Source organism: Anoplopoma fimbria, chromosome 9, assembly GCF_027596085.1.
Source record: "Anoplopoma fimbria isolate UVic2021 breed Golden Eagle Sablefish chromosome 9, Afim_UVic_2022, whole genome shotgun sequence".
Classification (NCBI taxonomy): Eukaryota; Metazoa; Chordata; class Actinopteri; order Perciformes; family Anoplopomatidae; genus Anoplopoma; species Anoplopoma fimbria.
Window position 1 is genome coordinate 30185224 of NC_072457.1, and position 12861 is coordinate 30198084.

Below are 12861 nucleotides of genomic sequence, written 5' to 3' on the forward strand. Positions count from 1 at the left end.
TATCTAACATAAGGAATTCACCATAACATTGGATGTGGGGTTTACTGGCTACAATATCATATAATTGTTAGATTTGTGTCTCAACTCTTTGGCCAGTGTATCACCAGGTACATCTACCTGAATGTATACAGTCTAATATCCTTCATTAAGGTTATATGGTATAGATTTTTTGTTGAAACTGTTTAAGAGAGGTCTTGATTCATCTTTATGTATTTTCTGGCTGCATACTGAGATTTGTTTTTAATATTTAGTCCACCTCATTAATGTCAATTTGGGTCGAGTAAATATTAGCTGGGTGTGCCGTATAAAATGAAAGTTGATTGTCTATATTAAATGTCAAAATCAACCAAACAGCAGAGCAGCTCTTAAGGAATGGGTACAGTGTCACACAAAAGTAAAGATAGACAACTGCAATTTTTATACCAACTACATGAACGCGCACTGCTACAAGCAAAAACCCTGAGCCTAAACACAACTCTGTGTTAAGGAAAATTGAATCACCGAAATAATACCCACAGAGCTTGTCAGTCTTTTGCACGATTCACCAGCTTGCTGTTGTACTGTATGTTCAGTGTTTCCAAGAAGCACGTTCTTCTCATATTATGGTTATTTAAGTCTAAATTTGTCAATTTAAAGGCAGATGTCACAACAACACATTCACAACTTCATTCTCAACCCAGTGACCCAAAACAATCCTGTCATTGTACGTTTTGTACGTTTCTGCAAATCCATTTCATGAATATGTTCATATCAGCCTCGTCCCAGACTTGCAAAAACGCAAAATGGTATGTGGTCAGTTTAGGCAACAAAACTACTTGGTTAAGGTTAGAAAAAGGATTTTGGTTTGTGATTTAATTATAATGTAACAACATAACGCAACAACATAAAGTCACAACGTAAGGCAGCAATAAACAGTGTAACAAGGGCAAATAAATCACAACGGCACTTAGCGGACATAACCCTTACAACAGCTAACGTTTATTTTTCATTTCATATGGGACACGAACAGCATCCCTCTATGTGAAAGTCCTGTGTTGCCCTTAGTAGACTTTCTCACTTGTCATACTCCTATATCCATGGATAATTATAACACGTAACTTTCGATTGCTAACAATTGCTCAATATATTCCGTCAATTGTTCTGCTTGTCACTCATTGCACAGCGTCACTTTTTAGTAAAATAGTCGGCATTCAACATAGCCGTGGTTTGCAGAATTGACAATGGCAAAAACAAAATCCTGACCACTGGCCCGCAAGTCTTTAGTTAAGCAAAAACATTTTTTGTACCACTGTATGGTTTTGTGACCATACAGTACCAGTTAAAAGTTTGGACACACCTTCTCATTCAATGGTTTTTCTATATTTTTTTCTACATTGTAGATTAATATTGAAGACATCCAAACTATGAAGGAACACATATGGAATTATGTGGTAAACAAACAAATGCTCAACAAACCAGAATATGTTTTATATTTTAGATTCTTCAACAAAGAAGAATCGCCCCGAGGCAGCAGAGCCAAGTGGTCGGGCGGGGGTGTAGGGCTTGACCAAGGCCTGGAGATAGGAAGGAGCTGTTCCTTTCACTGCCCTGTAGGCTAGCACCAGAGTCTTAAACTGGATGTGAGCTCTTACAGGGAGCCAGTGTAGAGAACGGAGAAGGGAAGTTGTGTGAGAGAACTTGGGGCGATTGAACACCAGACGTGCTGCAGCTTTCTGGACCTCTCAAAGCAGTTCCTGATTAAAGGGACAGCAGAACAACAGAGCATCAAACACTTCCTGATTAGAAGAATGTCAGAACAGCAGAATCAACAGAATCAGACACTAACCCTTTTTTAAGCAGGCTTGGTACAGTTTAAGATCAATTTTAAGAAAGCAAAAAACAATATACTTAGTCTATCCTAGCAGAATCAAGTAGTTCAGTATCCCTCCAGAAGTCAAAATACACAAAATACAAAATACACCTCAGTATGAGGGGATGTGACTAAGTATGGGACCATGGCTGTATGAAGGAATACAATGGCAACACTTAAATCATTTTATTCTAAAGTATTTAGTAATATGATGTTATTTCTTGAATGATACTCCAAATTGTACATCATATGACCGTAATGAGTTACTAAACTATACACTGTTTTGACACAACCATATCACCTGAATTTACAACTGAGAAGAACACTGGGTAAGAGAAGGGTAAATCTAAATAAGTCAAATTCCCTATCATGTCACAACATTTGAGAGGTTAGACAATATAATGTAACACTAGCAGAGAACAGTAGGGTATAGTTCAATTTCTTTACATTATATTTATTTCATTCTTAAGGTTGAGGTTGAAAAACAGCACCTTAGCGAATAAGGTTTGACTACCTGTAATACTTTCACTTTCAATTAACTCATGTAGGTAGTTTCATGGTTATCTCACTAAAAAGGAGATTGGCAAGCAAGCGTAGTTGCCCAAGAGCTGGTATGTGGTTAGCCCACAGGAACAGGACAAGACATGTTGTTTGAAACAAAGGGACAGTGTGTTGTGTGAGACTCTGGTGCAAACCTACCACGTAGTAAGTGAAGCATATTTTCCTAGAATTTCTCAATTGTATATATAGCCCAATTGTGTTCGTGTGTCATGCAACTTGAAAGGCTGTAGCACAAGATGTAAATATATGATACATGGAATATCCTGGCACTATATCTTTCTTGCTCTTGTTATTATAATTATATATATATATATATATATATAATCTTTTATTAAGTTTCCTCTGCAGTTGAATAGATTTGTAATTGATCAATTAAGAAAAAAAAGCGATACGATTATAGTACGCTCATTTTATTAAGTCACTGTTGTATATGAGGAAGGGGAGTGTCTATTTATCAGCTGTCTACAGGAAAATGTTGTCTATTGTTCATATCAACGCCATCAGCAGCACCATCACTGTTCTGGTATATCTTTTTCACTGTAGACAACTAGGAAGATGTACATCAGCTACATGTAACGTCTTTAGCTTTCAACCAAGAACAACAAGTGTGCATCAGAACCTCCGAACCCTGACTCTGATTTTAATCAGCTCTCTATTAGCTTCTTGTAACTGTTTTTCTTTTCTTTCTTTCAGAGCACCAATGTCAAACACAACCCCCACCGCAGATGCCTCAGGCGGACAGCTGATCTGTCCCCTGCTTCAGATGATGAAGGAGCACAGACTCAACAACAACACACAGGCCAACTTAGTGGTGGTTTGCATCCACGGTCTGGTCTCCTGTCTGGGAATTTTGGAGAATGCCCTCATCCTCTGGGTGGTGGGCTTCCGCCTGCGGTGCCGCACAGTGGCCTCTGTCTGGGTGCTCAACTTGGCCATGTCTGACTTCCTGGCCACTCTGACCCTGCCCCTCTTCACCTTCTACCTTTCGTCCTCGCATAGCTGGGAGCTCGGCAGCCTACTTTGCAAAATACAGGCTTCCATTTTCTATTTGAACATGTTTGTGTCAGCTTTCCTGCTGGCAACCATATCAGTGGACCGCTGCCTTCTGGCAGCCAAGCCAGTGTGGAGCCAGAATCATCGCTCAGTGGCTGGAGCATGGAAGGTGTGTGTGCTGGGATGGCTGTGGGCAGCCATTAATACATTACCTTACTTGCTTTTCCGCTCAGTGACTGAGAAACAAGATGGGAGGAAACTGTGCTACCATAATTTTGCTTTGTATACATCGTCTCTGGAGAGAGATTGCAAAGTGAGGCAGGCAGCAACAGCCATCTCCAAGTTGCTGCTGGCATTCCTGTTTCCTCTGCTGGTGATTGCAGGGAGCTACATCCAAATTGTTCTCAGCCTGAGGAACAGGAGCAGAAGGAGGAAGCAGAGTGCCAGCAGGCTTACTGATGCACTGATTGCATCCAACAAAGATGGGACATCAGGAGCTACAAATACCCCTACAACACTGAAAAACACTAACATCTTTCTCAAGCCTCGGGCATCCGATCCATGTTTATCCCTGACACCTATTACCTTGACCCCCACTACCTCCAAACAGACCAATCACAGTCAGCTGTCCCAGAGCTTCATCAAGATGGTGACATTTGTGATTGCAGCATTTGTTCTGTGCTGGGCCCCCTATCACATCTTCTGTGTGATTGAAGTTACAGCCCAGTATTGGCTCAAAACTCTCGACCTGGTGGAGGTGGGGCTGCCCTATGCCACTACCTTTTCATTCTTGAACCCCGTGTTGAACCCCATTCTGTACGCCTTTAGCTGTCCCAATTTCTGTGTGAAAATACGACAGAGTATTGTAGCAGTGTTTGACGGTCTGGTAGAGGAGGGAGGGGGGTTACCGATCGTGCCAGGGAAAAGTTTAAGAGTTCATATTAGAAGGAATATCAGTCGAGATGTGAGCCTTGCAACGCTAGGGTCACCAAAGGGTTCACAATCACCCCGTCAATAACCTGACAGTCAACCGCCCTATCCACTGCCTTCACCATATGAAGGCCTCAAAGACACTCACATGGAGCATTCAAGACAAAAATCAAAAGATGAAGTGGAACATAGCTAAGATGCTTTATTTTTTTTGTCCGCATGGCCTAATGTCGATCTTTTTTTAGTCATGCTTTGTCCAACCACCATGTTGGTCCGGACTGTAAAATCTCAATTATTGGAATTCATTTTTTTAAGCGCCACCATGAGGTCGACATTTGTGTTTTCTATTGAAAAGCCTGAACTATTGGATGGTTTGGAGTGAAATTTGGTACAGACATTTAATTTCCCAGAGGATGAATTGTAGCTTTGGTCATCCCCTGATTTTAAATCTAGTACCATCGTGAGATTAGTGAGGTTGAGATTAGTGATGCTTTGACATTAATTGGATAGGTAAGGACGTTAGGATGATTTTGAATAACTGGGTGAGCCCTTTACTTTATATCCAGCGCCTTCATCAGGCCTTATCTTTTCCCTCCTCACAGCAAACTGTAAAAAAAGAAACATAGAAAGAAGTGAGAGAAATTCAACCTGTTAAGGGGGTCATGAGATTAATAGTGCGATAGGAAAGAAAACAAATACGTTCTACTGCACTAAATTATGTTTTATATTTAAAATTGTGTTCGAATTGAACATAAGTGAGGAGAATTTTAAGCAAATGGCTCACAAGTCATAAACTTTGTTTGATGAGGTTTGGAGTTTTGTTCTATGCAGATCTCTGCCACCAGAGAGCAGTATAGCACCGATTACCTAATCAGACATGAAATGAAAAACAGGATTATGCTTTTCAGATCGTGTAATCCAGGTGCACTTTGAATATGAACTCTTGAACATCTGACCACTTTCCTGAGTGATTGATTTTATCATTTCTGATACATCTGTTTTGATTGACTGTCTCAACGCTGCCACATTTGTCTGGTTCCATCACCCTCAATCAGACACACCCACGCACATACCGGCTGAGGTGTAATGTAGGACACATCAGTGGGGGATTACCATAGAGGTAGTTGTAATTTGGAGAGAATATTAGAGAGAGAAGATCCAGAATATGAAGAGAGAGCAGGATTAAACAGACCAGACTGAATAACAATGCTCCATTTTCCTCTCAGCCATTCAGTTTAGATTATGTTTCTGTCTCTCTCTCGCTTTGGGTCTCTTTGTTTTGTAAAACATATTGTTCACCTTCCTTCTCCATCCGATATCGTTTTTACAGTCCCTAAATTATTCTGTGATGAGTGGATGTAGGGGCAAGGATGAAGCCATCTGACTTATACAAAACAACTGAATAGTCTTAACATTTATTGGTGAAATTCATAGCATCTTTCTGAAATGCAGTAAAGAAAAGAGTTTTACTGACACTTGACTACAGAAAGAAAGAATCACATAGAGAAGGATAAAGATAATGAAACAGCCAGAGAAACGTTAACACTGACAGCATAAGATGCTGAAAACGTTAGAGGCAGATAGGTTATATAACGTGCTTTAAAAAACAGTTGTTACAGAAATAAGGAAAGAATGAAAGAGAGAGTGGGTGGAGGGAGGGTTGGTAAGTATTGCTTTAAAGGGTTTAATGCGCTGCTACAGCTCTTATAACTGACAGATGCTGACTATAGAATTAAATCCTGTTGCATGTCAGTGATTATTTTATACACAAGTATACTCATGCAAACACACATACAAAACAAACATACATACATACATATACATTTATATATATATGTATTTATTTATACAGTGCATACATCTATGTGTCCTGCATGTATCATTTTGATGGTAATTGTACCAAAGATATCAAACAAAGCAGCACAACAAAACTGTGTATTTATATCAAGAGATATATAAAGTTTAGCTCATAACCTATGTTTGCTCCCTATATGTTTACTTGGTTCAAATCTGCAGCAAAAAATATTTTAGGCATAAAAGAAGCCACTTCAAAACACCCAAAACTATCCCTTTAGGTTAACACATGTTAGAAGAAAAACCCCTCTATAATATAAACACACTGATAAAAGATCACTTTAGGGAAGTGAAAAAAATCTACTTATTCCTGTAAATGTTAGTATTATACTTACCCTTGGGTTTCAAAGCAAGACCAAGATGTTTGTGCTTTCAAGTTTGTTAAAAGAATTCCAATACAAAGGATGCTCCTTTCCGTTTGATTATATAGCTGCAAATGCATGCTGCGACATGTTCCAAAGTAAGTGGGAGTCAATTTCTTAAATTAAAACTTCCCTACTGGTTTATTACTGATTCACTGAAATGGAAATCTAACCACATATCAATGCAGATATACTGTAATTGTTCATTGTTCTTCAGGATATTGTTGCACAACTGGTGCATTTTCCACCAGTGATTCATGAGTGTCCTTTTAATTAAATATCACTTGGCTGAATTTGATCTACCGATGCGTGAGAACTGATTTCTGACAACTTTATGTTAATATTATTCTCATGGGCATTGTGGATTGGCATAGTTTAGGACAAAACAACGTACTCACACAGTGGGCTCAAGGGGTCAATCAGACTGTGCCGTCTTTGCGTTGTGCCTTTCATGAAGCAGCAAGTAGTTTTATGCCCAAAAGCTGCTTGTCAGTTTAATGGGATGCTGCACCATTAACTAATGTGAATTTATTGAGAAAGTCAGAGTCTTTCAGCACCTGATTGAGAGATTAGGAATGAAGATTCAAAGTGGGCATGCAGACAAATATCTTGGAACAAGATACTACTAAGGTCAGGCTATGTGACTTTTACAGAGTTACAGTCACTGGGACCAGAATTGTCAATTACACCAGAATGGTAATGCAAAAGTATAATTAATTTAATGTTGGGTAGGCTTTGTCTCAGGGGTCAGAGCGTTTCCTTTGACCATAAGGTTAGGTATTTGACAAGCATTGAGCAAGACACTAAACTTCAAGTTTCTCCCTGGTGCTCTACAACCAACTGCTCCTAATGCTAATGGAAAGGGTTAAATATAGGGTTCAAGTTTCATGGCTGTGTACAATTGTTTGAGGAAATGTATTAATATATATTTTAAAGTTTGCTAACATTAGCCACTGGCCATGCTGAACCAAGAAGAACAAATGTATTAAACTGTGAAAGGTTGCATTTATTTGCTTATGAATTTCTCCTTAATAGTGTAATGTGTTATTAATGTAAGTTATCTGTCTTTAACAAAACCATTAACAGGGTTATTAGCAGTCTCATCTACTATTAAGCTGAGCTCTATTTTATTTAAACTGTCAAGCAAATTTTAAGTCAACTTTTAAAATGTTGCATATAAAAAAGAAAATGCGAATTGGGGCAGTTCAACTGGTTTGGAGCGAATAAACTCGGCTACAGCATAGTTTGGGGAGAAGGTGGCGCTAAAGGCTACGCGACTTGTAATCCGCCAGTAAACAGAGTAGAAGTTGAAGAAGTAGAAGAAGTAGAAGAAGTAGCTCGGCCACCCAACCGTATCTAATGTACCAGAGAAAAATGAAGGGAGGGTTTCAGGAGTTTGTTTCAATTTAACAAGTTTACATTTTTTATCATGTCAGCTATTATTGGCCATGTTTCATGTTGTCTGGAGATGAAGACAATCATTCGCAAGTTTTAGAAATATCCAAGACGATGTCAGCAGGAACAGCTGATCAGTCATGTCAGTTAATTGTTTGCTATGTCAGAATTTATTTGGCAAAGGCGTCTCCATACTCCATTGATCAAATATCACGTATAAACTTATTTTTAGCAGTTGAGGAAGTTTTATTTATCTTACTTATATATACAGTACCAGTCAAAAGTTTGGACACACCTTCTCATTCAACTACTTTGAAGAATCTAAAATATAAAACATATTCTGGTTTGTTGAGCATTTGTTTGTTTACCACATAATTCCATATGTGTTCCTTCATAGTTTGGATGTCTTCAATATTAATCTACAATGTAGAAAAAAATAAAAAATAAAGAAAAACCATTGAATGAGAAGGTGTGTCCAAACTTTTGACTGGTACTGTATGTATATATATATATATATATATATATATATATATATATATATGTATGTATATATACAGTGGGTACGGAAAGTATTCAGACCCCTTTAAATTTTTCACTCTTTGTTTCATTGCAGCCATTTGCTAAAATCGAAAAAGTTCTTTTTTTTTCGCATTAATGTACACTCAGCAACCCATCTTGACAGAAAATGAGTCTTCTTGGGAATGATGCAACAAGTTTCTCACACCTGGATTTGGGGATCCTCTGCCATTCTTCCTTGCAGATCCTCTCCAGTTCTGTCAGGTTGGATGGTGAACGTTGGTGGACAGCCATTTTCAGGTCTCTCCAGAGATGCTCAATTGGGTTTAGGTCAGGGCTCTGGCTGGGCCAGTCAAGAATGGTCACAGACTTGTTCCGAAGCCACTCCTTTGTTATTTTAGCTGTGTGCTTCGGGTCATTGTCTTGTTGGAAGGTGAACCTTCGGCCCAGTCTGAGGTCCTGAGCACTCTGGAGGAGGTTTTCTTCCAGGATATCTCTGTACTTGGCCGCATTCATCTTTCCTTCAATTGCAACCAGTCGTCCTGTCCCTGCAGCTGAAAAACACCCCCATAGCATGATGCTGCCACCACCATGTTTCACTGTTGGGATTGTATTGGGCAGGTGATGAGCAGTGCCTGGTTTTCTCCACACATACCGCTTAGAATTAACGCCAAAAAGTTCAATCTTGGTCTCATCAGACCAGAGAATCTTATTTCTCATAGTTTGGGAGTCCTCCATGTGTTTTTTGGCAAACTCTATGCGGGCTTTCATATGTCTTGCACTGAGGAGAGGCTTCCGTCGGGCCACTCTGCCATAAAGCCCCGACTGGTGGAGGGCTGCAGTGATAGTTGACTTTGTGGAACTTTCTCCCATCTCCCTACTGCATCTCTGGAGCTCAGCCACAGTGATCTTTGGGTTCTTCTTTACCTCTCTCACCAAGGCTCTTCTCCCACGATTGCTCAGTTTGGCTGGACGGCCAGGTCTAGGAAGAGTTCTGGTCATCCCATACTTCTTCCATTTAAGGATTATGGAGGCCACTGTGCTCTTAGGAACCTTGAGTGCTGCAGAAATTCTTTTGTAACCTTGGCCAGATCTGTGCCTTGCCACAATTCTGTCTCTGAGCTCCTTGGGCAGTTCCTTCGACCTCATGATTCTCATTTGTTCTGACATGCACTGTGAGCTGTAAGGTCTTATATAGACAGGTGTGTGCCTTTCCTAATCAAGTCCAATCAGTTTAATTAAACACAGCTGGACTCCAATGAAGGAGTAGAACCATCTCAAGGAGGATCAGAAGAAATGGACAGCATGTGAGTTAAATATGAGTGTCACAGCAAAGGGTCTGAATACTTATGACCATGTGATATTTCAGTTTTTCTTTTTTAATAAATTTGCAAAAATTTCTACATTTCTGTTTTTTCTGTCAAGATGGGTTGCTGAGTGTACATTAATGCGAAAAAAAATGAACTTTTTCGATTTTAGCAAATGGCTGCAATGAAACAAAGAGTGAAAAATTTAAAGGGGTCTGAATACTTTCCGTACCCACTGTATATATATATGTATGTATGTATGTATGTATGTATGTATATATATATATATATATATATATATATATATATATATATATATATATATATATATATATATAACCACTATGTCCCTGGTTTGGGCGGTTGACTCTGTTGCATGTCATAGCCCTCTCTCTTCATGTTTCCTGTCTCTCTAAACACTGTGCCTTGGACTTAATTACATACAACTTAACTTGCCAGAGCCTGAAGGTCAGGGTTGTTTAGCACAGATTGTGTTATCAGCTTTCTCAACACTGTGATCTTTAGCGTTTGCACATGGTTGTCACAAATTCTTAAGCTGTGTGATTGGATTTTCTTGCCGAAATGCATCTTGGGGGTTGTAGATAACTTCTCCCCCAATGTTTTCATGCACACAGGCTTGTATCTTCAGAGAACCAGATATTTTCTAACACAGTTGTTCATCTTTCATATCCTGATAATTCAACCAGGAGAGTTTGATGCCAATAGAAGTCGAGAATTTTAACTGTGTCTGTGGGACGTTTACTTTCATCTGGAACCAGGAGCGTCCGAAATTTTGTGGCAGTGAGCCTGCAAGCACAAGGACAGGAAGTCTACTTTTTATCTTTTGATTATCTGCTCTTGTAAAGCACTAGCTGCATCTTGTTCCACCTACCTGTCAGCTCTTGCGCTGCTGAGCCCTTCTCTCTGCTGTTTGTCTCCTTTTTTGGGTTCTGTTTCCAAACTAGCAAGCAGAACTAGTGTCAAAAGTTGCTTAATCTAAAGAGAAAGTTGCCAAGTATGCAACACTGACAGCCCGTCCCTTTAGGCCTCCCTTTCAAAGCTACTCGCCGTAAATTATCATCATGAACGTGTACTAACAATGGCCACAAAGTAAATTTTCTGCGGAGGCCATGTAAGTATCATATGTTCAGCTTGTGAAAAATGGGTCCAATATTTACTTTGGTGTGTATGGAGTGAAAGAATTGGTCATAATCTGAAGTCACGTTCACAACTCCCATTGGAGTTAATAGACTCAGGGTGTACATCCCAAGTCTCATAAATTGCCTCCTCGTTTCCCTCACTTGCGTCTTTTCCTTGCGTCTTAGTCCCTCCCACCAGGGATGCGTGGAGAGACGCAAGGAAACCATGCGAGGAGGCAGGAAATGAGGAAATGTGTTTTAAGGGAAATGAGACGTCCTTTCCTCTGAAGCGCCATGTGAAGCGTGAAGTGTCATGTGAAGTGTCATGTGAAGCGACGTCTGTTTCTGATGACGGCGGCCGCTGATCACAGCTGGATCAGCTGTCAGTTGGCTTTAACAGCTGGAGAGACTTTAGATTTTGTGTCTGCACACTTGATCACTGTTCTAATATTAATAATGAAACAAAGTAAACATCACTGCCAGAGTAGAAATGTATTTCTCTCTGCAGCCTGTTACCTGTTTATCAAACTGCACTGAGTATTCATAATGTGTTCTGTGTATTGATACTGTGTTCTTAGTATTTATACTGTGTTCTGTGTATTTATATGATGTTCTGTGTCCTGCTCATAAGCGCAGGACCGATTTCTACCGGTGAAATGCATTTGTCTTGTTTATTAATTATTAACATCTGTATGTTTTGAAATTTGGATTGTGAAGTCATTATTGAATAATCCAGAATATGATTATGTTTTTTCCTAAACACTGGAATTAATTTATTAGGCTCAATGTTTTGGGATAAATTGGAATTACATAACTCATCAAACCTGACAATCACGAATTATTAGGCGCATGTGACTGAATGGAAATGACGATATATGATGTAAAAGACAGACTCTCCAACTCTCTCTCTCTGATTTTCCAGTCTGTTCAATCTGTGATATGTCCTCACTCTGGTATGAAACTCCAGTGATGATGAGCTATATCAGATCAGTACGATCGGCTGCAGCGTCCAGGGGGAGGGGGCATGTTGGCCCTCACAACACTTCCTTCCTCGCTTCTCGCTCCTCAGAGCCAAAATAAGAGCTTTGGGACGGCCTTCAATATGGTGGTGCAGAACAACTTCCGGTTCAATTGAGGACCGAGGAGCGAGGAAATGACAAAAAAGAGACTTGGGATGTACCGAGTATCTGCCGCTATTCTTCTAAAGGGGCGTGGCAGTGGAGAACCCACATGACGCAGAAACAAGAAACTGGCTTTCAGTGGGGTGTCTCCTTTCTGAATCGTTCCTGTGTTCGGACAGTGTGAGCTGGTAGGCACCAGGCAGGTAGCCTTTCCAATGTTTGTATTGGGGACAATTCCAGTGAATGAATGGAAGGATTCATAAAATCCTGCAACAGACAGAGAGATACCTGTTTTTTCTTTCCTTGTTTTTTTTGTCCGAGCATTTGATTTATTGATTGCTGTTTTAATGCAAAGAGAATGTCAACAAATATCACAAAAAAGTGTTAAAGTGTATCACCTACCCTTTTATAGTTTTAAGTTCAAAACCTGTTCCTGCCCTGTCATTTTACAAACAGATGTATTTTCATACAGCCCCAAATCCAGCAAAAAGTTCTCAGAATGGCGTTTTTTGGTATCATGGCCTCTTGGCCATCATGTTGTACAATACGGAAGTGTTTTGTGTGTGCTTGTACATGCACTGCACAAGCCCATATGGTAAATGTAATATACAATGGGAAGCGCTATGAAGTGCAGAGGATTGAGGACAAGCCTACATCAGCGTCGGAACAGACAAGATTTGAGAGGAAAATAAATACGTAATTATTTGAGATGGACAGAAAATAGTGTCAGGCTAAAAAAAGACAAGATGTGTGTAACTGACACACTGCATTGACAATCATATATGTTAGGTAGCAATATTTTCAGGGAGAGAAACCAATTGAAGAGGTGAATAG

At 39.7% G+C, this 12861-nt stretch overlaps 1 protein-coding gene across 1 annotated transcript; it reads left to right on the plus strand.

The window, feature by feature from the left end:
- Positions 1-3110: 3110 nt before the first annotated feature.
- Positions 3111-4421, plus strand: LOC129095786 (prostaglandin D2 receptor 2-like). Its single transcript, XM_054604342.1, has one exon. The coding sequence runs from the start codon at positions 3111-3113 to the stop codon at positions 4419-4421; it is 1311 nt and encodes a 436-aa protein (XP_054460317.1).
- Positions 4422-12861: the final 8440 nt, after the last annotated feature.